The following is a 27,227-nucleotide window of genomic DNA, read 5'->3' on the forward strand; positions in this document are numbered from 1 at the left end:
ATTCAAAATAGGTAAAGTTATTTTTGTACACCAAAGTTACACCTGGCAAAGCTACGCTAAAAACAGATCAGGAATACTTATATAGGGATAAAATGTGATAAAACCACAAAAATTGTGCAAATCAGTGAAACAACAAAATAAGTTACATGACAGTGTAATTAGTGGCCAGAATATCTGATCCAATAGTTACGCTGTCAAAATAAACAGTTTTTAGGTAAAAGAAAATAAAAACAAAGTGGTAAAATGAAAAAAAAAAAAAAAAGCAAAACAAAAAAAAACCAAAGTGTTTGTGTATACATGTGTGTACATGTGTAAAAGTTGTGTGATAGTGTGTAAGTGTGTATATGAGTGTAAATAAGTGTATAAAAGTGTGAAAAATGAAAAAAAAAATAAATAAAATAAAAAAATGCTAAAATGTGTGCTGTAAGTGTGTGTAAATGTATGTAAGTGTGTATAAATGTATGTAAATGTGTGTATAAGTGTGTAAAAGTGTGTAAATGCAATTAAAAAAAAAAGTCCTTACCTGTTCCTGAAGACCGATCGCCTCCTTCCTCATTTGGGCCGGCGCTGGGGGAGAGGGAGGAAGCAGGAAGCAGCAGATGCGATCGCATCTGCTGCTTCCTGGAGGGTCCTGCGAGCGATCGGCTCGCAGGACCCTGATGACAGCCCCCCTGGCACATTGCCCAGGGGGGCTGTCATTGTTAGAAGCCCTCTGCAGCGGCGGCACATGCCGCCGCTGCAGAGGGCAGCGCTTAAACGCCAACGACGTATGAGACACGTCGTTGGCGTTTAAGCCCTTTTACTGCCAGCACGTATGCCATACCTGCTTGGCAGTAAAAGAGTTAAAGTTTATGACCACCATGATCTTTACACGATTTATTCTCTTTCAGCGCAAAGCAGTCACAAAGATAGTAGTTAAGCCTACAGCTGTAGCCCCATGTGGCTAACCAGACAGATGCCATTGAGGACAGTGTCCCCTGCATCTGCCAAAACTCATGAGAGCCAGAATCAAAATTCTGTGTACAGTTGGCCATAACTGAATTTGGTCTGGTAGTTCCCAACCACCTGGGCACACATGGCAAATGGTGAATAGAGGATCATTGGTCCTGATTGAAAATTTTCAGTTGGTCTACTGAAAGGAAGTAAAGAGATGGTACACATATGTATAGCATGTCAGATAGGCCAATGGGGCAACATACTGTACAGACTGGCCAGTGTATGGCTGCCTTAAGAATGCAGTCTATTTTGCAGTTCTTTCAGATAAGCTGTATAATATATATCCACTTATACATATTGTTCCATTATCAGCCCTCTGTCTCCAGTCAGATGTAAGATAAGAAATGGAGATTAATTTGTTCGTTTGTGTATCAAAAAGGTTAGCACTTAAGAAAGAGAAAGTAAAAGTCCAGTACAACTTTATTTTTTTTTTCTTTTACAGACAGCAAATTGAATATATTTTCATGGGATCTTCACATACAGCTCTTATACTGAGAAATACAGCTAGGTTTACTAAAATAAGTACAACAGTTCATTTTTTTTCCCTAAAAACATTAACAAAATTAAAAAAAAAAAAAAATTGGTATATATACATAGGAAGGGGAAAGAAAGCACACAGATACCAAAAACATTATATACATAATTTAGGATAGAAATGTACAACAAATAACTAACCTTAAGGCTACAGAAGCAAGAGTTTTTCAGACAGTATGTAATTACAGCATAATATGTATATACATATATAAAAAAAAAGGGGGGCCTTTATAGGTCTGCATACAATACATATGTATGTATTGTATGTATTCATGTATTTGTCTTACAAGTGGCTGAATAAAATTTCTACAAAAAAAAAAAAAAAAAACATTTTAAAACAGTTTAGCAGTTCATTTCCGGTTGGCTCTTGCTGTTCCTATGACACATTCGTTAACCTGAAACACAACAAAAGCAGGTATGCCATTAGATCTTTATACTGACACATAGTACAAATGGGGGCTAGTGCCCTGGTGCTAACAGACACTGTACTAACCCACAGCAATCTATACGCGGTTTACTTTTAAGCAGGTGATTCGTTAAAGCTACTTGCTAATTGGTTGCTACAGGTTACTGCACCTGTGCAAACTTGGTGCCCTAAATGAGGAAAAAAAAAATGAAAACAGCAGCAAGTTGTTTTGTATTTACAGTCCCTTTCATTTGTGAAATGATAGGATGGGAAAGGCATTCTTCTTTTGTTACCTTGCAAAAAAACTATAATGCAAACATATGTGCACATGAATACTTATATTTTTGTCACACTCACCCTATATTCTAAGATGAGGCTATTGTCGCAAAGCCATATAAATAATTCCACTATATTAACCAAAACCTTCATGGCAAGGGCACACTAGGCAGATCGTCAGCCTGCAAATAAGCACAGGTTGACAATCCACCCCAACGCTTAAAAAAAAAAAAAATAAAAAAAAATCTTCTAGTTGTACCTGCCCAAGGAAGCACTCAGCCAATATTTACCAACACACACAAGACTTGGCATGTGCCTGCACCCAGGCAGATTTAGTGTTTCTGGGTGCACCAACAATCCGCCCTGTGTGCTTTTGCCCTTAGGAGTCTCTTTATACATTTTATTGTGCAGCATTAAATGTGTATCACTTGATTTTATGTAGTAACTTGGACACAAAGAAAACCCAAGTTAGTGACCCATAATAAATCACTTTAATGCTGAAACCATTTCAAAGGGCTGAACCTTTGGAGAATAGTGTCAGTGAGAGCTACTGTCTTGACATCGGTCCATTGTCCTGCTGACCAGGCCATATAAAGTGTTTTGGGACTGGACTGGCTCAATTGCTGCAAAGTTAATTTTTCTCTTGAAGATAATGCCTTGCCCCTGGTTGCAGACACACAGAAAGGATTTTGGCACAGAATTGCTTGAAAATGTATTTTTCTGCTGAAATCTGCTCCGTTTGCATTTTATACTTTATACTTTTATACAGACAGAATGACCAGTTTCATAGTCTTACCTTGCTGGCAAATCTTAATGAATTAAGAGATTCTGCAAAGTTTTCTTCAAGTGGTGATATATTTACAAACATCAACCTGTGAGAAAAGAAAATAGTCAGTACCAGCACAGGAACAGAAGAAAATCATCTTAAAAGCACAAGGACAATTTAAAACACTGGGGGATGCAACTATATTAAGCACCACAAAGTGATACAAATAGCTTACCTTAAATCACACCAATACCAATGCATTCTCCATAAAAAGTTATGCTTTGTCTGCATGGCAACACAAGCAACATCAAGTGGTGTGCATGTCGTCACAAATGCATTTTAGCGGTTTATCACTAAACTGGTACTAAAACCATTGCCTTCTATGTAGCTTTTCCATCATTATATCCACATCATATTTCGATTTATAGTATAGCCCTTTAATTTTTTTTAATGTTACTAAGCATGCAAGATGGTATAAACCATGCAAAATCAAGAAGTAGAGAAAGTAGTAAGTTGCAGAATACTTTCTGCTCTCAATATTTTCATAAGCTAACACAAATCAGCCACAGACACTTACACTTTTGCATTTCCGCCCAGACTGTTCTGCAGCAGGTAGGTAAGCTTACTGTTCCTGTACGGAATATGGGAATCCTGTTTAAAGATAAGCATAAGAGGAGTCACATAATGTTTGTATTTCCAAATACATATTAGTGGCAGCTTTAAAAGACTGAGTTCTTTACACACCCTCTCCTAATCATCCCGTATTAATTTCCTAAACTGTATGGTTAGTAAGTTAAAAAAAAATAAAATACAATATCCTGGCATTGTACCCAAATTCTCAGACTGCAAGTACTTTTAAAACATCAAATTTATTAGACCTCCATTAAAATAAATAAATGACAGAAGCATAATGGAAGTCTCAATTTTTGACACTGCTTTTGCAGTCTGAGGATCTGATGTAAACTGCTTAAATTAAGATTTGTTCCCTTGCTTCAAGTGTCTTTCTAAGCCACAGATTTAGGGTGGCACAACATCCAGGTCAGGTGGAACAGGTAAGCAAAGATGGATGTATCGCTCGGATGTAATGTTGTGTTTAAGTAACCATACCTTAAAAGGGGCAAGGGTTGCAAGTGACTCTCCAGTAACTTGGGGGACTCAGGAACTGCTGGGTATAGCTTAGACCACTAGGAGGCAGGACACTAGGAAAGAACAAACTTCTCCCTCTCAAGCTATTCTCCTTGTACCATGCTACCTTGATCAGTTTTGAATAACGAAAGAAGGACATGGAGTACAACAGTAAAGTATAACTTTAGAACTTTGTACATAAAAAAATTTGGAGAAGACAGTAGTAAAGGATCGCTTTTGAGGGAGGGAAGTCCCGTGTCCCCCAAGTGACTGGAGAGAGATTTACAGTGAGTATCACTAAATCTCCTTTTCTCTTACGTCTACTTGGGGGACACAGAACTGCTGGGACATACCAAAGCTGTCCCAAGAGAATAGGGTGGGCAGAAACGAGAAAATTAATTAGGTCACTGCCACCTAAAGAACCTCCTGCCAAAGCGAACATCCTCTGCCGCAAAGACACCAAGTCTATAGAACCTCAAAAATGAGTGGATAAATCACCAGGTAGCAGCTTTGCAGAGTTACATAGGGTTGAAAAAAGACCATTGTCCATCAAGTTCAACCCATCCGAGTAAACCCAGCACACAACCTATACTAACCAATCTATACACTCACATACATAAACTATATATACAACCACTAGTACTAACTGTAGATATTAGTATCACAATAGCCTTGGATATTCTGATTGATCAAGAACTCATCCAGGCCCCTCTTAAAGGCATTAACAGAGTCTGCCATTACCACATCACTAGGAAGGGCATTCCACAACCTCACTGCCCTCACCGTGAAAAACCACCTACGCTGCTTCAAATGGAAGCTCTGTTCCTCTAATCTATAGGGGTGACCTCTGGTGCGCTGATCTTTTTTCCCATAAAAACAAACATCCCCCATCTGCCTATAATCCCCTCTAATGTAGTTGCTCCGCAGATGCCTGGTTCCCGATTCCCCATGAGGTACTTACTGCCCTGGTGGAATGTGCAGTTACCCCCTGCGGGGAGCTTTTGTTCATAGCAATGTAAGCTCAGTTAATTGATTCTTTTAGCCACGAGCAATAGTGGCCTTGGAAGCAGGCTGCCCTTGATAAGGTCCTGATGGGAGTAACAAACAGAGTATTAAGCTAATGCCAGACGAGGTGTAGGGCGGATATTTTCGACAAGCGGAAAAGTGCTTGCTAAAAATACCGCCCTACGCCTGCTACATGTGCCTGCACCTGAATGAATGGAATACGCTTAGGTGCAGGCACATGTAGCAGAAATACGCATAAAAACGCAAGACTTTTAAACTCTCGCGTTTTTATTGGTATTGCCGCTACATATGCCTGCACCCAAGCGTATTCCATTCATTCGGTAGTAGGAGGAGGCGTAGGGTGGAATTTTCGGCAAGTGTTTTTCCGCTTGCCAAAAATATCCGCATCTGACATCAGCCTAAGACGGATTGTCCGATTGTATTTTGACCGGGTGTCTCCAAAGGGAATCCTGCCAATGTAGCAGGGTCAGGTGAATTGCCCAGATCTCCAGAATGTTTATCGGAAGGGATGATTCTCTCTGGGACCACATTCCCTGTGCCATCCGGCCTTCCATCACCGGCCCCCAGCCCGACAGGCTGGCATCTGTCTTTAGAACGGCCTGCCTTTGGAAAGGTGATCCTCCACCAGCCACCATGCTAATGAATTCCTGATTCTTTGAGTGAGAGAGATGGCCTGGGTTAGGCTGTCCCCCTTGTGCCACATGGAAAGGATAATCCACTGAAGGTCCCCGAGATGGAATTGTGCGTATGGGACTGCCTCCGTGAATAACTGAAGGTGCTGGATTTTCTATGGAGGGAGATAGACCCATTGGGTCTTGGTGTTGAATGTCATGCCAAGGTCTGACATAGGACAAGAGATGATTTTTTGAAGTTGATTTTCCAACCAAACTCCTGGAGAAGCTCTATTGTGATGCGAAGATCCCTCTCTGCCTACTGAAAGGATGGGGCTTTGATGAGAAGGTCGTCCAGGTAGGGGGTGACTGAGATTCCCCTGGACCTGACTGCTGCTGCAGAAACTGCCATAATCTTGGTGAATACCCTTGGAGCCGTGGTGAGGCCGAAAGGTAGAGAAGTGAACTGGTAATGCTGGTTTTGGTAAGCAAAGCGCAAGGATCTCTGATGGAGAGGGAAAATGTGTGCAGATAAGTGTCCTTGATATCTAATGCTGTCAGGAACTCGTTCTGCGCCATGGCCACTATTACAGAGTGCAGGGATTCCACTTTGAATTTGGCCAGCCAAATGAACTTGTTCAGTCAGGATATGTCTAGTAATGGATGAAAGGAACAGTCTTTCTTGACAATGAATAGGTTTGAGTAAAATCCCCAAAACCTTTCTGCAATGGGTAAAGCGGTGAGGAGGGAGGTCGGAGAACTCTAGGTGATAACTTCGAGATACGACCTCCTGCACCCAGGAGTCTTGGGTGTGGAAGAGCTAGACTGCGCAAAAGTAAAAAAGCCTTCCTCCCTACAGGCAGTCATGCGGAGGTGAGCTTGTCACCCTGCTTGTGCTAAGACTTACGGGGCTGCCAGGTAGATCTTGACTTGTTAGAGAATCTGTTCCTTGTGGAGGAGAGCTGAGCGGTGTCTGTAGGCGACGAAAGGAAGAGTGTGCCTTATTTTGGAGAAGGAGCATACTCTTACCTCCCGTGGCTTGACTGATAATTTTGTCAAGTTCTAGGCCAAAGAGGAGTTTCCCTTTAAAGGGCAAGGAAGTAAGATTTCTTGGAAGAGAGGTCCGTAGACCATAGTTTAAGTCACAGTGAACGACGAGCAGAGGCTCTGTGAGTTGTGCAGCATCCAGAGTTGCCTCACAGATATACAAATTAGCCTCTTTAATCTGAGAGGCTAAGCGAGCCAATTTATGGCACAACATTCCGGACAAAATGCCCTCTAGAAGGGTCTCTGACCATGACTGAACCACACGGCTGATCCATGCTGACGCAAAAATGGGCGTCCTCAAAGGAAGAGGCATCGGAGACAGGAAGGGTGAGAGGGGAGAGTCTGGGGGATCCACTGCTGGTGGGGATGCCCACTTGTCTGCGGTATCTTGAAGAAATAGGTACAGGCGTAGAAAGTGCCTGTTAGTTGGGAAGCGTTGGTCTGAAGTGTCCCATTCCATCTGGTCCAGTTGGGCATGAGAAGGAAAAAAGATTACTGATTATCCGTCTCTTAAAGAGTGGTTTGGATGCGACAGAGGAAGTACCGGTATCTGAAAGCTTTAGCGTTTCCAGAACTGAAGAGATTAGAAAGTCTACCGCTTCAGAAAACATGGATGGTTCCTCTTCCTCTGGCTCAGGGGTATCAGGAAGCGCCAGACAAGGATAGAAAGTCACTCTCATCAGATGAGGTGGGTGCCTGGTGCTTCAGGGGTCTGGACCTAGGAGCATCCAGTCTGTCTGGTAATTTGGTTAGGGATGCCACCAGTCTAGGTATGCCATAAGACAACTGTAGGGCCCAGTAAGGAGCAGTCCGATTGTGTAATGGAACACCTAACTGACCAGATCCAGGAGGATCAAGGTCCTCCCAAGCTTGCCTGGGAGGATGTGCTTGGAGGGGCCGACTCACCAGGGGCAGAAGTACCCTGTGTGGCAGAGGGAACCTCAGGGGGGAAACGGGTAACAGAGAGGGTCCCTATGGCCTACAGGGAGCAGTTTATGGCATTTGGAGCATGCTAAAAATTTGAAGCAGAAGGCCCCCCTTTGGAATAGCCCTTCATTACTGCCCTCTGCCATAATTTAGTGATGCAGGTATATTTGCTGCATAGTAAGAAGAATGTTACCTCCTGACACTAGCACTAGGGTGCCAGCCGAAAGCCCGCACTGTGCTGTCTGGCAGGGATGCATATGTGGCTATGTGATTTGAGGTAGCCGTGGGCGAGAGCACTCACCACTTACCCCTGGTCCTGAGGGCCCGCATACCGCACCCCTCTCGTCTGGCTGGCTGCCCACCTGGATAGGGACAAGGTGCCAGATGGTCAGCACTCTAGGAGCTATTTAGGACCCTGGATGAGAAAATCCCATGGAGGGGTATGCCCTACTCTGTATAGATCAATAGGCTGCTCCCCAGGTGTCCAGATAAATCTAGACCGAGGACAATCTGGTTGTAGGGCTCTAGAAGCCCTGAGTCCATACCTCCTGAGGAAACTGATCAAGGTAACATGGTGCAAGGGGTATAGCTGGAGAGGGAGGAGTTTGTTCTTTCTAGCGGTCTAAGCTATACCCAGCAGTTCCTGTGTCCCCCAAGTAGACGTAAGAGAAATGTAATATGAGCTTCATCTCATGCACATACAAAAAATGCCCTTCCGCAGGAGCCTAATACATTTTTTGTGGGAGCTCTATTTCCATAGACATAGACAAGAGCTAACTCAGATAACAGATTCCAGAACAAACAATATCTAACAAAATAATGGCACAAATGCTACATTAAAAGAGAACATTGCTGGATATTTTGAGAGAGTGAGCTCTGATACAGCTTTTGGGCAAAGGGAGACCCAAACCAAATAATGTATTAGACCTGTCAATCAAAATCTGACTGACTACTGTATAAAGAGACAAATTGCCAAGAGAGGGATCATGAACTGTATTATCTTGGTATGGAAATGTATTATATTTAGAATATATAATTTCAGTAAGACAATGCTTACATTTCCAGTTTTACAGTAGTTCCCCCTTAAACAGAATGGAAAAATGCCTCCTACTAAATAAATGTGACCAACGCAAGCATGAAAATGTACCTGCGATATTAAATAAGGGCTATGATTGGCTATTTGGCAGCCCCTGTTGATAAGGGTTAAATTGCTGAATGTTGAGCCTGCACAATTTTGTTTTGTTTCACGAAGGTCTGTGTATGTGCTACTTCAGTTGTTATGATTATCTTGACTATCCTGTCTCTGTCCAAGTTGTTCTGGCCTTGATGATTTCAGCAAACATTCAAGGCTAAGAAATCACAATAAGTTTCAGCAGCTACTTTAATAATTCCTGTTTTCTACTAATAACTGCAAAGCATATGTGCCCACCCATGTTACATAAGCATAATGGGATGTGTTTATCTACTATATAAGTAATAACAAAACAAAATAAAGTTGAACTTGTTTGCAATACACATATTGGTTGTATCGTTTGTACAAGTTCCCTGATCAGTACGCCTGAGTGGATGGTATCAGATGTCTCACCAATACACGGGTTAAATCGAGCCGGCTCGTTAGCTGCAGGGATAGTGCTAGGTGTACATACAGGATTAACCCTTACACCTGTGTGGACTGGCAGCCTAGAGGAAGCTCTGCTTGGAAGTACATCTGGTTCTTATGCAGCTAAAACTTGCTTCCAAGCCAGGAATTCAAAAATAAGCACCCACTTTGTGGCCACTGGGAACAACATCCAAGGGGTTGGAGTACAACGTGTTGCTCCTGAGCCACTGATTGGTAACCACTGAGCTACAACCTGTTTGCTTATTTGTGCATTGAGGACTGAAGTAGTGTTTCTAAAGCAAAAAGGCCAGTCTTACTAGTGCAGGGAAACACTGCATTATTTTTTTCATACTTTTATATACTTTTTAATATAACCAATCCTAAAAAATGTGAGTACCTTATTGGGCCATGGGGAAGGGCTAAGTGCCAACATATTTGTATCTGTACAATATTTGTATGCTTCTGAATTTCCAGGTGATAGATTGATAATTTAGCTTAACATTGTTAAGTTTTTTCTGCCCATCCATCCACATTTATTAATAAAATTCTGCTTACCTTGTTACAGAGAGATGTAATGACCATCCCCAGGGTAGAGAGAGATGTATTAATACACTGTGTTTCCTTTAGTCGGTCTCCACTTGACAGAGATCGATCAAGGCGCTCACTTCCAGCCAGATCAATCAAACTAAGCACAGCTAAGGGCACAAAAATAATAAAGCTCAGACAATTCATTTCAAGAGTTTTTAAAATACTTTAAACTGCATTAAAAAGGAGCAATGGGCACAAGACCAATTAACAGGGCTTGTATAAAAAAAAAAAAAAAAAAAGTGACCACACAAAGGCCATTGAAGTTCTCTCATAAGGGATCTAAATAGGGCCCTAAGACTTACCAAATGATTGTATCTTTTAGTGTCTATACAAAGTGTCTTAGTCTCAGTTTCTCCCTAGTTTTGTCTAGGGCTTACAGAGAAGTTTATTACAGTGAGTGATTAAAATTACTTTAATTCTCCCACAGTTGTTTTGAAGAACCAAAGATGTGGGATTATGGGTAAATTTAAACATCAAATAGAAATTATACAACATAATAAAAATTAGATTTTTTTTAAACATAAAAAGTGCAACCAAAGTGCTATCTTCATTTTAATTAAAAAAAAAATCACTCACATGAAGTCTTAAGATCTCTCTGTTTATTTTCTCCTTCTATTCTTAACTGGAAGACACTATGACTCCTAGATGACCGATCATTAATAGCAGTTTTTGCCACAGAACGATTGGCCTTTGCTATCCTGAGAAGATCATGCACCTGGTAAGAGAAATTAAACAAACAAATCAAAATACATAATACATGTTTCTGTTATTTTTACCTATGCCCTACATGTTGTTTTGAACACCGTGGTTATGTCAATGTGAACACAGAAGCAAATATGCCCTATGTTGACTGTGACTGCTTCCAACTGAAGAGAAATACACTGCCCTATGGAAAACAAATGGTGGTTACAGATGGGCACTAATATGGTATTGCTTGCTTTGGCATGGGAGCATTACCCAGCAGTCACCATCTGCCATAAATGACGAGCAGTGAAGGACAATGCAGCGACGATATCCTTTTGCCTAAAGTGAAAAGCGGTATGATTTCAAAACACATTTTTTTAACCCATAGCTTAATTCTTACCTCTTCCACACTGGAGACCTCCACATATCGTAGGTTGGTGACATATAGTTGCGAGTTTGATGAATTAACCTTACGTATTTCATACTCCAACTTCTTATCTGGGCGATTTATAAGCAAGTCCCTTAAAGTTTCATTATAGATTTCCAGGAAACTTGCAGTAAATGTGAACTTAAAAAAAAAACAAAAAACAAACAAGAATTTATCAAAATAGGTATATGCAGCTCTCACTTATTAATGGGGGAATAGTGCTCTATTCCATATGTTCATAACTCAGATCTCCAATCCTGCTCCATTCCAGGTTAACTGGCTCATATACTCCTCCGTACAGCTCACTTCCCATCCAACCTCAGACAGCCTCCCTGCACGGTCTGTTATCTACTAACACAAATACTACCTATGCTGCCCATTTACTTGCAGTTGTTTTCTGTGCTACAATGCTGTCATACAGGTATTCTAAATACAAACTGAATTGTTTAATGAAGAAGAATTGCCTTTTTTTTTCTTTTTTCTTTGTTTGTGACAGGCACTGCGCCAGTTTTCCTGCAACAGATACCACTCGATGTTAAGGTAAGCACAGTTAAGGCAACCACCTCACCAAGCCTACTTATAACCTTTATAGAGAGATAAAATTAGTTTTGATTATATATGCAGACCACAAACCACAACTGCAAACAGTTTTGCCCTTTAACTACAGTAATTTACTGAATTCATGTTAAACATGGGAAGTGGTATATTGCCTCTTTTTAAAAATAAATAAAAAATTCTTACCTGCCAGCCTTTTGCTTTAAGCTCCTCTGCGCTACTAAATATCTGCCCGATTGCTCTGGGAATCATGCCTATGGTATCATCAGTGATATCTTCAGGCCCCTCCATCGTGTATGTCTTGCCACTTCCAGTCTGGCCGTAAGCAAATATGCATACAGGGTAACCATCTAGTGCAGACTGAAAAAAGGGAAATGAATTCTGTGTAGCTCTGTAAACCATGGATAGATAAGAAATGGCTAAAATACATCTGTTCTTACCTGAACCAGCAAAGAGATTTCCTCAAATACAGATTCTTGACTACAGGATGGAGGAAAGACACAATCAAAGTTAAAGTCGTATTTAACTGCGTCTTTTTTCTCTCGCCCTACATGAGACTGCAAGAAAACAAAAAACCATGCTTGTTAATCGAAGTGGCAGAATTCGCAAGATTTACTGCATAATTTATGGAAATAGGCAATGTTAGTTGAAACACAGTCTCTTGGTATAATCCAAACCAATACAGGTTTTTTTGCACAAGGAGAAACTGCCAAGCAACTTTACCAACAGACATTAACTTCCAATGGTTTTAAGGCTGCGACACACGGGGAGATTAGTCGCCGCGCAACAAATATCCCTTGTTGCGGATGACTAATCTCCCAGAAATACCATTCCACCGGCTAGAATGTAAATCGCTGGTGGGATGACATACGCAGTGGCTCAATTTGAAGTTGCCTCCACTTTGGCAAATCGCGCCGCCGCGTATGCCATCCCACCGGCGATTTACATTCTAGCCGGTGGGATGGCATTTTGGGGAGATTTGTCGTGCGGCGACTAATCTCCCTGTGTGTCACAGCCCTTAAAGTTATTTGTAAATTGAATTGCTATTTAAAATCAGTATATGTCTGTTTTTATTCTCTGTCTTGTTGCTCTGACTCCAAAACAATGTTGCAGCTGACAGATCTAGAGGAGACCCAGATAAAGTAAGTTTATTTCTTTTATGTTAACAACACTGTAAATGTGTAACTAGAAAGTTGTTTAAAATCTTTTCATTATGCAAAAACTTCCAGCACCCAATCATCGGGGGCACAATCTTAGTTAAAAGGGCATTTTACTTACCATGAGTGGCATGTTGTGTGAAATTCCTGTCTGCGTATGCGCAGTAAAGTAAACCCGCCTTATCTACTCTACTGTGCGTGCACAGAACACCAAATGGATAAAGATTTCGGACATGGAGATGCTAGCGTAGTGCTTAGGTACAACAGGAGCACTGGTCCAAGGAAAAGCTTAGCAATCCTATTTCACTAGGGGGTGCCTAACATTTTGGCATCCACAGTGAAATAGACTTTAGACATCCTTTAACAGAAAGTGTTTCCTTTACCTTTCAAAAGCATTATATTTTATTTACTGTAGGTTTACAATACAAATAATATTATGCAACTCATTTTTTTACTTGTATTGTTTTTAAAAAGCAATACAGGTAACTAGCTCAGTGCAGGGCTAATATTCTACTTTTCTGATACAGCAATGTTACCAAAATAAAACATTGTAAAGAACAGCAGTAATGTTTTACCAACGTATAAGTAATTTAATTAACAGATTCCTGGCATTTTCAGTTCCTGCGGCCGGGTTCCATCAATTTTCACTTATAACAAGTTCAGCAAACAGGAAGTAACTGTGTATTCAACAAACTATTTAGCCTCCCTTCAGGTGGCTTTTTGTATAGTGTGGCTGGTTAATTTATTAATAACAAAGCTCTGCTGGTGTTTGGGGGGCATAGAGCGTCTCTCAGAGGCATGTATTCCAGATTCAAGTATCCCAAAAAAGTATTATGCACAATGCCACATTGTTGGATTGGCCTACCTCTTCCATCTTAGATAAAACAACAGCCTTGTCGTCATTGCTGGGATAGGAAATGTGTCCAGCTGGTAACTCTTTCTCCTGTGTTAGAGTTGGTCTTACTCGGCAGAAAACACGAATGTTCCCCTTTGAAAATAAAAGATAAAAGGGTTACATAGCAGGCATATAAAAGGTTATGTTCTATGAAAAAGGTTTCTGTTGATTTAAGCCAAGTGCCAAGTGTAAGGGACAACATCTGTTATGGTCAGTGAGAGTGGTTAAAAAGTAAGCAAGACCTAAATACAACTTTGTTGGATGCAAGACTTACAGGTGTGCCCGGATTCCACTTTGATAAACTAGCAATCTTATCTTAAATCTCACAGCACACACCATATAATTTGTCACAGAAATTCAGATGACAATTTTTTTCTGCCACATGAAGTAGCAGTGGCAAGGAAACATTTAACTTGTAGGGGGAGAGAACCTCTTTCCCCAACATTCATAAAATTTCAGGAATATAAACAGACCCGTCTTGAACTCATGTAAAATTTTGTCTGAAAGTATATGTTTAGTATGTAATATAGGTCGAAATCCCTTTTAACAGTAACTGCTAAAGACTTTATATCTACCTTAAGCTCCTGCACCAAATTATGTAGCCGTCTTCGCTCTGTATCCAGATTGTGCACTTCAGTATCTTTCTCAGCGACAGACACTGTTAGGGCCGCAATCTCATCTGTTTGCTCCTTTACAGTGTGTTTTAAACTAGTATTTTCTCCAGAAACACAAACAAGTTTTACCTGCAGTCAAAAAAAAAAAAAAAAATTGGAAAATCAGAGAATGTACTAAAGAATTTCATTATTACAAAAAAAAAAAAAAACCCCACAACAAAACCCACCACACACACTTTAAAGAAGAATATTTGCTATTCTTAGTGGTTGCCAAGACACTTCTTGGCTGTTTTAAACTACTAATTCCAGGCTTTCAGCACAGCAGCTCTATTTCAAAATCAGTGTGTAAGTGACCCTAGGGTCAACAGACTATGAAGGTGCTGACACGGAATTTCAAAGTGCTGCTCAGCCAGATGATTGCTTTTAGTCTGAAACCACCAAAAGTAACTTTTTTTTTTTTTTTTTTTTTTTTAGGGTGGGCGGGGGGTGTTTAAATTCCCTTCATAGTAAAACCTACATCTTTGTCCAGCAGCTGCTTAGTAAGGCTCGTATTTGCCCCTTGAAGTTCCTCAATAGAGATACTCTGTGAGGAAAGCGTGTGTTCCTGTCGCTGGCATAGCTCTGTAAGCCGAGCCACTTCACGTTCTAAAGCAGACACCTGTTGCCGCACTTCTTGAAGCTGAGATTCCAGAGTACTAAGAAGAAAATTATTCATATTGAGCGCCATCAGACATTCACAATTAAAACACTTGATAGAAAGGACATAAGTCTTAAAGTTATACAGACACCAAATATAAACTATTCAAGATGTAGAATAGGTCATTCTATAACATACTAAAACTTTAACCTACCTTTTAGTATGTTACACAATGACCTATTCTAAGCAACTTTTCAATTGGTCTTCATTATGTTAGTTTTTTTTTTTTATTTGCCTTCTTCTTCCAACTCTTTGCAGTTTTTAAATGGAGCTCACAGACCCCAGCAGCCTAAAAACTGTTGCTTTGTGAGGCTAAAATTTTAGGGCTGCTTTTGTAAGTATTACATGAAGTTCATAAACCTGACTGTCCCTTCGCAACCTGTCAGTTATAGTTTCTAATGCTAACGGACTCCTGCTGCAAAAATGTGGCATAGAGGAACATCAGAAAGGTAGTGTAAAAGCATCAGGAAAATACTTTTAAAACAAAATTATAAACAGAATGCAAAGACAATAGGATAAATGTTAAAAAAAAGGTTTAGTTTCTGGTGACTCTTTAAAGTGGCTGTTTGCCTTTAAATTAACTTTTTGTATGTTGTCGAGAGTGCTACAGTGTAACAGTTTGCAAACAGCCAAATAGAAAGATCAGAAAAAGAAAGTAATAACAATAAAACTGTAAACTCACATAGCATAAGTTTTTGGCTGCTAGGGTCAGCAAATAATTCAAAAACTATTAATTAATAAAAAAATTGAAAAGTTGCTAAGAACTGTGCATTCTATAAACATGCTAAAAAGGTAACTTAAAGGTTAAACACTCTTTAAGGTGCCATCTGCAATTCTGCTACAGTAATTTCTTTAAAAAAAAAAAAAAAAAACCCATGATATTTATATTAATTTTTTTGCCAAAATTACAGAACTAATATTGACTGTAGAAATTAGATATGCATATAACCCATGTAAAACTATACTGGTTATTGGCAGTACTGGACTAACCATCTCTCTTTGCTTAGCTTGGTGTTCTCCGATGTCAGCATTTCCACATCCCGTAGCAGCTTATCTTTGCTGTTCTGGAGACGTACATTTTCACCAGATAGGTTTTGCACTTTTCCTTTGTAGTTAGTCACTTTATCCCTCATGTCGCTGACCTGACCCTTAAGATCCCAAGCAGCACGCTTCTTTTTGTCACCACTAATGGCTGCTGGCTGAGTAGCTGAGGATATATGGCACATTACACACTCAAATTATACAATATAAACATACACACACACACTAAATAACATCAGGATTAAACTGATAAACACAAACATGCACAATCACCCTGATCTACAACCATCTCAAATTATTCATACCTACATCAACTGCAATATTTGTAAAATATTTTACAAACATTGCAGTTTATAGGTGTACTGAACTGTATATGGTTGGAATGACAATAAAAGCCTTACTTACAATGCAGATATAAAAAATGACTTTTAAAGGCTAAGCTATCTCTGTATTATACCACATATTCTAACTACTTCTACAGATGTTCTGCAACTGGCACCCAAAACCCTGCCACCAAGCCTTATTGATTGAACTCTTAAAATTCACCCACCAAGGAACACAACATATTGCATGGTGATCAAACAATTTAGAAGAAAAAGAATACAGTAAACATACCTGAGGCGGACACCTTGGGCTTCCCAGAAAATGCTGCAAAAATAAACCGTAAAATTGTTTTAATTCATGAAATGAATATATGCAACAAGGTGAAAGCCTTTAATACATCTTCAAAACTAGTACAGCTCCTGATACCTATATTAACTCCAGACAAAGTTAATATAGGTATAGGACGTACTACCCATAATGCCACAATATTGCTATTTCCCTAAGTGAAGGGAAACTTTATGCAAACTTCTTAAACTTCATTTTTTACATTTTTTTCAAGATTGAAATCTTGTTTCAGGTGGCAGCGAGCACCCAGTTACTAGGGGTGCCAAAAATATGCCTCTGGGAATTTTAATTAGATACCAACACCTGAAATATAATGATCTGTCCGTGTCACCAAAAAAAAAAAAAAAGCGTGTAGAGCAGGAATGTACCGTCTGTGACATCGAAAAGCCCTGCCCACTCTATGCATATTCACTGCACTTTAAGTAGATCTGCTGAAGTCTATCCGCCTGTGGCCCCAGCCACATACTGAAGACTCTAAACCAGAAGCTGGCAAAGGGTCTGGGTAGAGCAGTTTTCAAGCAGTTATGGACATATTTGAACCCAAAGGTATTAAAATAAAAGCACTTCTATTTTACATGGTTTAGTGCATTGTAAAAATGTATGGTATATATCCCCTTTAAGAACAAATTTCATGTTGGTTTGAAAAACGTGAAGTCACTGAATGAAATCGGATTAGCTGTTGTTGGCTTCACATACCGCTGTGCAAAGTTTGACCCTGGTTTTAATAGCGTCTGAATGGCAGCAATTTCATCTGACTGGCGGTTGGTCGCTGCGTCCGCTTTTTCTAACCTGGAACTACAGTTACCCAGTAACTAACTCTGCAAAGTTTAGGGACACCAAGATTAATAGTTAAAGAACGGCAGCAGTTTCAATTTAAACCAAAAAAAGTAAATAGGTGAATTGTGATTGGTGGGTGTGCTCACTTTTTCTAAACTTGAGTCGAAGTCACCCAGTGACAAGTCTGGGCACCCTGGCATGCTGTGAGAATAACAGCATGTTATATTTAAGACAATGAAATTCAATGGATGAAATCTAATTGGCTGTTAATGGCCCAACACACTTTTCATATTTTCGAACTGCAGTCCCCCAGCGACCAACTCTGCACCTGAGCCCCCAAACTTTGCAAAGACTGTGGGACTGACAGCATTTGACATTTTACCATTGAAAGTAAATAGGTGAAATGCAATTGGCTGTTACATATATAGTTACATAGGGTTGAAAAAAAGACCAGAGTCAACAAAGTTCAACCCTTTCAAGTAAACCCAGCACACACAAACCTAAACTGACCTAACTATATATACAAACATCAATACTAACTGTAGATTTTAGTACAACAATAACCTTGGATACCATGCTTGTTCAAGAACTCATCCAGACACCTCTTAAAAGGAGAACTAAACCTTAAAAATGAATATGGCTAGAAATGACATTTTACATACTGAACTTATTGAACCAGCCTAAAAGTTCAGCATCGCTATAGTAGTAATGATCCAGGCCTTCACAATTTGTCACAGGGGATCACCATACTGGAATCTGATAGAACTGTCTGGGATAGGGCAAATGCCAAGTGTGGTCTGGGCAGCTGTTGAGAAGCTAAGCTTAGGGATCATCGCAAATTATCATAGAGGGTGATGCTATGAGGCTGATTATTAATGACTGATGCTAGTTGCTTTGGTTTTAGAGCTGCCATGAACTAATAATCTGTATTATTACTAACCAGCCTTATATTGTGACATTTATATTCTATATAAATCAGTCCCTGAACTCGGGTAAGAGACAGCAGCACAGAGCATGTGCAGTGAATCAGCAGAAGAGAAGATGGGGAGCTACTGGGGCATCTTTGGAGGAACAGATCTTCCCTGCTAAAGGGCTGTGGTTGCCAAAGGGCTGCAGTTGCCAAAGGGCTGCTTTAGCTAAGCTTTAGTTCTCATTTAAAGCAGAAGGAAAGGCAAAGTCACTTGGGGGTGCCAAAATGTAATTCACCCCAAGTGACTTAAATCGCCTTTTACCCCAGGCTGGTGCCCCTGTTTGGAGAGAACAGCACCAGCCCGGGGTACCTTCAGCGCTGGTGCTGTTCTCTCCAAACAGGGGCACCAGCCTGGGGTAAAAGGTAGGCGATTTAAGTCACTTGGGGGTGCCTAACATTTTGGCACCCCCAAGTGACTTTTGCCTTTCTTTCTCCTTTAAGGTCACCGACATGCCTTTAAAAAAGGCTGTTCGGGCAATGGCACACGAGAATGGTCACCCATGATAACTATGTGCGACTGTGAGCAACAAATCTCCTGAAAATTCTTAGCAATCTGGCTAAATCATGGGGAAAAGCCTTTTTTCACATTTTCCTGTGATTAAGCTAAATTGCCACGAGTATTGTGTTTTACTTGTGGCAATCTCAAGGTAAGTAAAGGACAAGGCATTTTCTGTGCTATTACAGGCAACAAAATTCCCCATATGCCATTTAAAGGGCAGACATTAAACTTACCACCACTGTGTGTATTTTAGGTGCACAGTATGGGCGGCAGAAGCAGCATACCTCCCAACATTTCAAAGATGCACCCCCTAAATACTATGTCAATTTGGCAGGTTATGTAAACACATTTTTGGAGTTTTGGGGTCTTGTAAATTTGTTTTTACAGTTTTGCTAATGAAGGTGAAATTGCCCTTTAAGATGAAAGTCTCAGTTTCCCCAAGAGAATTGTTTAATTAAGTTTGAGGAATAGTATCTTTTGGCTTTCAGTGCAGGAGATAAATGGGAAACGAGGGACTTTTAAATAAGAATCTGGGACTGTGGGCGGAGCAGTTAAAATCAGGACAGTTGGGAGGTATGGAGGAGGTTTAAAGGAAAAAGGGTTCACTTTCCATCTCAGACAGGTAATTACGTGGCAGCTGAGGTTAGTCCATAGGTGTAAGAGCACAACTTTTTTTTTACAGACAATAACTCCTTGTATGACTAGAGGAGAAATGCATGTCTGGCCATTACCTCTGTGAGAGGCTACTGGAGCCTAAAAGGGGCAAGCTGTGGGGAAGGAGGTGATATGCAGTCTGTGTAGAGATGGTAAATGCAGATGATGCTCGAAAGCTGCAGCAAACAAAGGTATTGTACACCTTGTGTTAGGAAAACCCATATAGCTTTCACAATTTTGGCGAAAACTTAACTGCGGAGAATAAAGTGCAGTAAGAAAACCACTTTAAGCTGCAGTTTGGTGTCATCTTGATCAAGTCCCCACATAAGAAAATGTAATGCTGTGCCAGAGCAAAGAGATCTCCAATAGCCTTTGTAATGCGGGAGACAGGGCCCCTGCAAAATTCCCCGCTTGTCAAACTCACCAGCACTGCACTCACTTAAAATAGTTTCTTGAAACAGGGCTGGTAAATTATCAGTTACTTATTCAGCACCCAGCTGCAGGACATTTCTGCTGTGTCAGTGGTCTGTAGTCTGGTTGTTACCGGGGAAAAGACTGCCACCCTTTTTACCCTTCTCCTCCCCGGCACCTCAGAAACCCAAGTATCTTCTCTACTACTATCACAAACATACAGCTCTATCTAGCCGTTTCTTGGCAAAACTCTGATGGGGTTCGCTTCAGGGGTTGAACTTGAAGTTGGCTTTGGTCTTTCAACCAAAGTTAACGATGTAAAGCCAGTAAAGAAAAAATGTCGTGAAGGAATCTGACTTTGGTTGCTATTTGAATTTCAAACTCACCAACCCTGAACTCACTTCCTTTTTGCATTGCTCTGCCAATAAGCCATTTTACCACCAACAATTCTAAAGTTGATGAAGGGGGAACATGGGTAGCCACAAAAATGGCTTGCCGGATGTCTGTTCAAAATGATGTTATTAGCTTCATTTAATTAATTTTCATTGCATTTCGACACAGTATTTCTCTAAATGAGCATTGCTAATTGATATTATTGCTGACTAAAAGTTATGTTAAAAAATTACAAGAAAGTAATATACCTGCTGAGGTCACTCCTGGAATGCTATTCTTTGGCCGAATTACTGCCAAGGACTGTCGACCTGTAACAAAGATTGTCATCTGTGGTTATCTTTTACAAAATAAGCAAGCAAATTCATAATTAAGCACGTGTCTGCACATACCTATCACCTGTGGCTTTGGTAGTGCAGCAATAGGAGCTGCACGGGGTCTGGAGGTAGCAATGCTTGCTGCTACACGGACTGTTGGGAGTTCTGCCTCTAGTGAGGATCTGAGGCGCTTCTTAAAAACAAAAAAACAAACAGATGTACTAAAACAACGGTAATACATAGTTTGAGGTTATTGTCTAAAATGTGCAGAAACCCATTAAAACAAGAACACTCCAGAACATGAAGAATTGACAAGTAAGAGACTTTTGGGACATGCTTCACTGAGTTTACTGCACACAGATCTATTGATGGCCACATAGCAGAACAGAGTAGTATGTCAGGGTGAGGACATACAGAGCGACAAGTAGCAGCTACTTTTGATGGCTAAAAAAAATAGACAATGCTGATTGCTTACTTATAATTGTCTCTATGTTTGCTTTAGCAGAATTCACTATATTGTCTATGGCAGTGTATTTTCTGGCGTTTAGTGGCTGCTACTATTATTATAATTATATTAGGTCATATTAAGACATACCCTTAAATCCATATGCCTACCCTGTGGATAGCACCGCAACCTCCAGCACATAATTACACACCTTAGGGACCATATAATAACTATTACCAAATGCCAACAAACTCCCAGAACAAACCCCTGCCAGGTTCACCTCCCACAGGCAGCATAGGGCAGGCAGTATATACAGTGATACAATGCTGAGGTGTGTGTGTCTGGAGGTGTGAACAGGTGAACAATGTCAGGGCTTACAGTCTGAGCCTGAGGGGCGAACAATGCAGGGACTAAAAGGTATAAACAGTACAGGGGATTACATGTTTAAACAATACAGGGGTGTACAGCCTGAATCTGAGGCGTAAACAATGCAGGGGGCCAGTTAAAGGAGACATATCCTACACTAATTAAGAATGTACCAGTGAATAATACTCCTCTACATATAGAAGGATTGTGCTTAAAAAAAAAAAAAAAAAAAGTTGTGCTTTGAACTGATTTATTGAGAAATTCAACCAAAACTCCACTAGTCCCACCCATCTGTTCCACTTCCTGCTGGCTGAATTCTCTGGATGTGCAGGGAAGCCGGCGGTTCTCACTACACGGCACTGTAGGATAGGAACCTGACATGATAGGGAAGTGAAGCCTGTCTTTGCTTTTGAGTGCAAGGCTGTGATTGGCTCTTCCCCTTCTGCTGTGTTTCTGGCTGGGACTGTTAGGACACGCCCACTCTTCATTTGAAACACCGACTGAGAACTGATAGGATCTATAGGGAGCTCCAATAAAAGGTGCCATTTTTACAGATAGGATTAATTTTTAGCCCAAAGTGAAACCAGCACCATATATTATTCATAATTGCCTACAAAATTAGGGGTTTTCCCATTTATCCAATATGTCTCCTTTTATCTCAGTACTCACAATGGTAAGCAGTCATAACAGCCAGGCAGGTGGGGGGGGTGCCAGCTGGACAGCACTGACTTACTAAACCCTAGAAACAAATGTGTAGAAATGCTGTATTTTACATACTGAGCTTACTACACCAGCATCTCTAGAACAGTAATGATTCAGTCCTTCACATTTGTACACCGGGGGTTCACCAGATTGGATTTTGTTAGGGGCTCAGTGACATTTAAATGCTGGTCTGGGCAGCTGTTGAGAATCTTAGCTTAGAGGTTGCACCCCTTAATGCTCTTGCACTTGTGCCCCCAGGGTCAAGAATGTGTAACATTTCTAGCCTACTTTTCAGCTAAACTTCAGTTATCCTTTAAAACAACAAAGCTGAATAAACTTTTAATAATGCACATCATTGAAACAGCAACTTTTTTTTTTATTCAGTATTAAGAACACTACAATATTTTATTTATTAAAAAGGTGATACGTTGCCCTCCAATTCCACAATACTAATATATGCAGTCTAATCTCTGCTATAATAGCATAACAAAAGCAAATACAACGGTGTGTACGCAACTGCCACAAAAACAACCTTTGCACAGAGCACTTAGCATACAAGATACACACATACTTGGGGGCAGGAAAATTGATGCCATTTTGGTGTCATGGATCAAAATTCTTAGTAAAAGAGGCAATTTGCTGTACCGGTGCTCCTAACCTTGCAGTTTTTCCAGAACAACATTAAGCCTATTTACATTTCTAGGAAAAATATTGCAACTCAAAGTGTCAAAAACAATTAAGTGCTGACCTAGAGGTAAGAGGGACAACAATAATCAAAGAAAAACTAAGAATAAAAATAAATTGGTAACGTCTAAACAGCTTCAGAAACAATAAAAAAAATTCCTCACATTGCTGAAGACTGCTCCTTGCTTTGATTATTTTATACAAAATAAAATTGTTGCAAATGGTATTTTAAATTTGGCTTCTGTTTATTTTCCTATCAGAAAGAAAAAAAATAGAACAGGGAATTGAAGCTACATCTGGTAATGTATTCATCTTTAAAACCAGAAATGCAGAGTGCCCAATATATGGCCTTGCACATCAGCTTAAGGGCCGCCGGAAATTATAAAGCAAAGAAAATTATGTTTGTCGGTCACATAAGCTGATCCTAATGGGTTGATTAAAGTCTGATGCTATTAGCACTAGTTTCAGAGCTGCCATGCAGTAATCATCTGTGTTAATTACTAATCAGCCTTAGGGCCATGGCAGATGGGGGATATTAGTCGCCGCGCGACAAATCTCCCTTGTCGCAGGCGACTAATCCCAATATGCCATCCCACCGGCTAAAATGTAAGTCGCCGGTGGGATGGCATACACGGCGCTGAAAATTCCTCTTAAGGCAACTTCGTCAATTTCAGTAAATCGCCGCGCCGCGTATGCCATCCCACCGGCAATTTACAGTCTAGCCTGTGGGATGGCATTAAGGGGAGATCAGTCGCGGCGACTAATCTCTCTGTCTGTCACGGCCCTTATATTGTGACATTTATATCCTATATATACAGTATATTGTGAGTTGGTCCCTAAATTGACAGCAGCACAGAGCAGTAAATCAGCAGAAAAGAAGATGGGGAGCTACTGGGGCATCTTTGGAGGTACAGATCTTCCCTGCTAAAGGGCCGTGGTTGGGCTTGGGCTGATACAGAAGCACAAAGCATAATTCACAATATTTCTAGTCTAAGTTTTTTAGTTAAGCTTTAGTTCTCCTTTAATATGTATTCATTATAAGACAGATCCATGGGTGGACAATTATCAGAAAAAAATATTTTCTCATTTCATGAAGAAGCATATAAGCAATTTTACCTCCATGGTGCACTGATGACATTTTGATGAGGATTTCAGTAATTTAATGGAAACCAGAGAAATGGGAAGTGGGGCATATAGACATGTTGTTCTTAAAGGAGAAGGAAAGGCTAAGTCACTTGGGGGTGCCAAAATGTTAGGCACCCCCAAGTGACTTAGAACGCCTACCTTGTACCCCGGGCTGGTGCCCCTGTACGGAGGGAACAGCACCAGCCCGGGGCACCTGTAGACACCGCTTCCTCCTTCCTTTGCGCGCTGCCGGCGAAATCTGCCGGCCGGCGCATGCGCAGTAGAGTGAAAAGCCAACTTTAATGTTTAAGTTCGGCTTTTCACTCTACTGCGCATGCGCGCGCAAGCGAGGAGGAAGGAGGAAGCGCCGGCAGCTACCCCGGGCTGGTGCTGTTCCCTCCGTACAGGGGCACCAGCCCGGGGTACAAGGTAGGCGCTCTAAGTCACTTGGGGGTGCCTAACATTTTGGCACCCCCAAGTGACTTAGCCTTTCCTTCTCCTTTAAATGAATAACAGCATTGAAAGGGGAAAACAAAAGTCAGGGCCAAAAAAAAAAAAAGAAAAATCAAATGAAACAAACCCCCTTTTCTTTTGTTACCCTCTGCATCTGCTCTTGGTTCTCATCGCTCAAGACGCGTTTTCTCTTCGGAGGCACTGGCAAACGGGAAGCCACCTGGGCTTTTTTGTCTGTGGAGTTGTCCATTTCTGTCTGAGAAAAAAAAGTATAGAAGTCTTAAAGATCAGCTAACAACATGGAAGCATGGCTGCATTCAGAATACTGAATAGTGGTAAAAATGCCATGACAAACTTTATTCCAAAGAAAATAAATTATTATGATTAATCCATGCCGATTTTTCAAGTGCCAATTCAATTAATAGGTCATGGGCTGAACATATCTCTTGATTTAAATCTGTGCATCTGTGACTTTCTTGCACAAAACAGAACTAAATCTGTAAATAAGTTCTCATTTCCTAGTTTATACCAGCAGGTTATAACAAATTACCAGTCTACTGAGAAGCCCTCTGTGTTATAACCTGTTCCTTATACCAAAGCATAACAAAAGCTGCAGCAGGGGGTAGAGAGGGGCTTGTTTATAAAGAGAGCTTCTCAATGTACTGCTGGTTTGACAGTAAATTAATGTTAGCCAAAGACACCATCTGCAGAAAACACCATCCAAATTATTTCAGTAGGACAGTGCACAAAGGCAAAGTGGCCATACTGTGAATAGCAGTTACAGTATGTACATGTTTGCCCAACATGCCAGTCGGTCAGATACAATTGTAAGCTCTTTTGAACAGGCTCTTTACCTATCATATCAGTTTTTTCTCCCATCTCTAATCTGTGTAATCAGGGCATGGGATATGTTGGCACTTTATAAACATGTTTTCCTATTAACGCTGATGGGACTGGCCTCTATAAATTAAATGTATTAAGTACTTGCACTCAATACTCATATCAGAATTCAATTTCTCTTAATAAAAAATGGGAATGACGTAGCACTTAGGTAACACCCCCTTGCTTGCACTGGAGCAGTAACCTCTGAGAAGGTAACTGGTGCAGCAGGAATGACAGCACAACGTATTCACTAGTGAGAGGGGGGGGGGGGCGCTTTACCCACGCTGCTGTATTGGGACGCAATAATTAGCGGACTGGTCACTGCGCACAAGCGGTTGCGGGAACGCTATCATCTAAATCTTAGCAGAAAGCTTCCTATCTTAAAATTGGTTGGCATATTGCATGAATCTTTGTGCGATTTTCCTGCCTATTCTTCAGCAGGTTCTCTTCAGAAATCACTCCGGCAGGTTTGCAAGTGGAGAAAAATGTACCAACAAGTACCTCTATCACTTGTCCTTCTAACATGCCCCAACTCGCTAAAGATCTAGGCTACCCCAGCTATACATTAAACATCGCCTGTTAGCTCACCAACACAGGGTCCATACTTACCCTATATCACGCCACTCGTATACACTCCTGCTTCGCTTCCTTACAAGCCGCGGTCAGTTTGAATTCAAACTCTGCGTACAGTGTTTAAGTCCCGCCTCCCATAAACACCAATAGTAACCGGCAGCAGCCGCCATGCGAAGCGGATAGGGCCTTTTCAAAAGAAAATATTCCTGACGAAACACGTTGGGCGGGGCTACGTACTGACGCAGTCGCTGTAGCTGTAGCTTGGCGTTTACTGTGAGATTCTGCAAACGCTGAAAGCAAAAAAGCTGTAAGAGAGGTCTCGATGTCCAGGCGTTATAGGGACAATCTTCAGGGAAATATTTAAAGTGAAGGGAGGGTGTGTCTGAGTGATAGGATAGGTAAACGTGCGGCAGGTAAGCGAGCAGTCAGCGAGTTTTGGGGATAGGTACAAAGACCAATAAATACACGCTAGTTGTTGCACTTTACGTAGAACGCATTCAGCCAGTCGTAATGCCTACTGGAACGCAACTGTGTGCAGAGGTGAATGTATCAATAGGAAAGCAGTTGGGATAAGGAAGGGTGCGGTGCTCTGTTTAGGCACCTGGTAAATAACAAAAAAAATTTTTTTTAAACCCTTGGAAAGTACAGTCTACATAAAAGTTCACAAATTGCCAACACTTTCAGTGTTGTCTGAGCAAGGTATTTGCTTACCCATTACAGACTGGCAATGAATAGATCTATATAGTTTAACCTACATCTATTTATATTGTCTCTTCAAAAATTCTAAATTTTACAGCTTTTCACAAACAACAGTGTGGTAAATACGTAGTATGGTAAGTAACGCAGAAAACAACATGGGTTATACCACGACTTTCCCATATTCATTTATTGCAAATGTTGTGACAAGTTAATGTGTGAGTGACAAGCAGTCCCCTGATCAGAAATACTCAAGCGAGCAATTATAAATTGAGTTCAGGTTGTCACCACTGCAATTCCCTGTAACTATACAGTACCTTTGTCTCTTCTCACTCAGGTGTTTACCCACTGGAGTGCAGAAGAAAAGATTAACCTTGAGTACCTGTCAACCAACAATTTGAGCAATAAATGGAGAGATAAGAATTACTTCAAAACAAATTGAGTTCTTTATTGATCCCTACTGGCATATATCTTCTGGTGATATCAGATTTGACTCAAAAACACAATAGCACATAAAGGCCGTGGCAGACGGGGAGATTAGTTGCCCGCAACAAATCTCCCTTGTCACGGGCGACTAATTTCACCGATATGCCATCCCACCAGCGATTTACATTCAAGCCGGTGGGATGGCATATGGGTGAG

At 40.8% G+C, this 27,227-nt stretch overlaps 1 protein-coding gene across 3 annotated transcripts; it reads right to left on the reverse strand.

Moving 5' to 3' along the window:
• Positions 1-1,398: 1,398 nt before the first annotated feature.
• Positions 1,399-26,062, reverse strand: kifc1 (kinesin family member C1). 3 transcript variants are annotated; one of them, XM_031891075.1, is made up of 17 exons: positions 25,926-26,062; positions 24,562-24,686; positions 20,735-20,852; positions 20,594-20,653; positions 16,588-16,620; positions 15,922-16,138; positions 14,752-14,929; positions 14,196-14,363; positions 13,591-13,713; positions 12,009-12,125; positions 11,755-11,928; positions 10,987-11,154; positions 10,479-10,617; positions 9,870-10,009; positions 3,556-3,629; positions 3,009-3,084; positions 1,399-1,925 (listed from the first exon to the last, which is right to left on the reverse strand). In XM_031891075.1, exons 2-17 carry the CDS (start codon positions 24,682-24,684, stop codon positions 1,881-1,883), a joined length of 1,953 nt encoding a protein of 650 aa, XP_031746935.1. In that variant the 5' UTR covers positions 24,685-24,686; positions 25,926-26,062; the 3' UTR covers positions 1,399-1,880. The 3 variants fall into 3 exon arrangements, with proteins under 3 accessions (XP_031746935.1, XP_002938711.2, XP_002938712.2); XM_002938665.5 differs by having other exon boundaries at positions 24,580-24,690; XM_002938666.5 differs by having other exon boundaries at positions 24,562-24,690.
• Between the last annotated feature and the right edge of the window lie 1,165 nt (positions 26,063-27,227).

The sequence above is a fragment of the Xenopus tropicalis genome, chromosome 8, assembly GCF_000004195.4.
Source record: "Xenopus tropicalis strain Nigerian chromosome 8, UCB_Xtro_10.0, whole genome shotgun sequence".
Lineage (NCBI taxonomy): Eukaryota > Metazoa > Chordata > Amphibia > Anura > Pipidae > Xenopus > Xenopus tropicalis.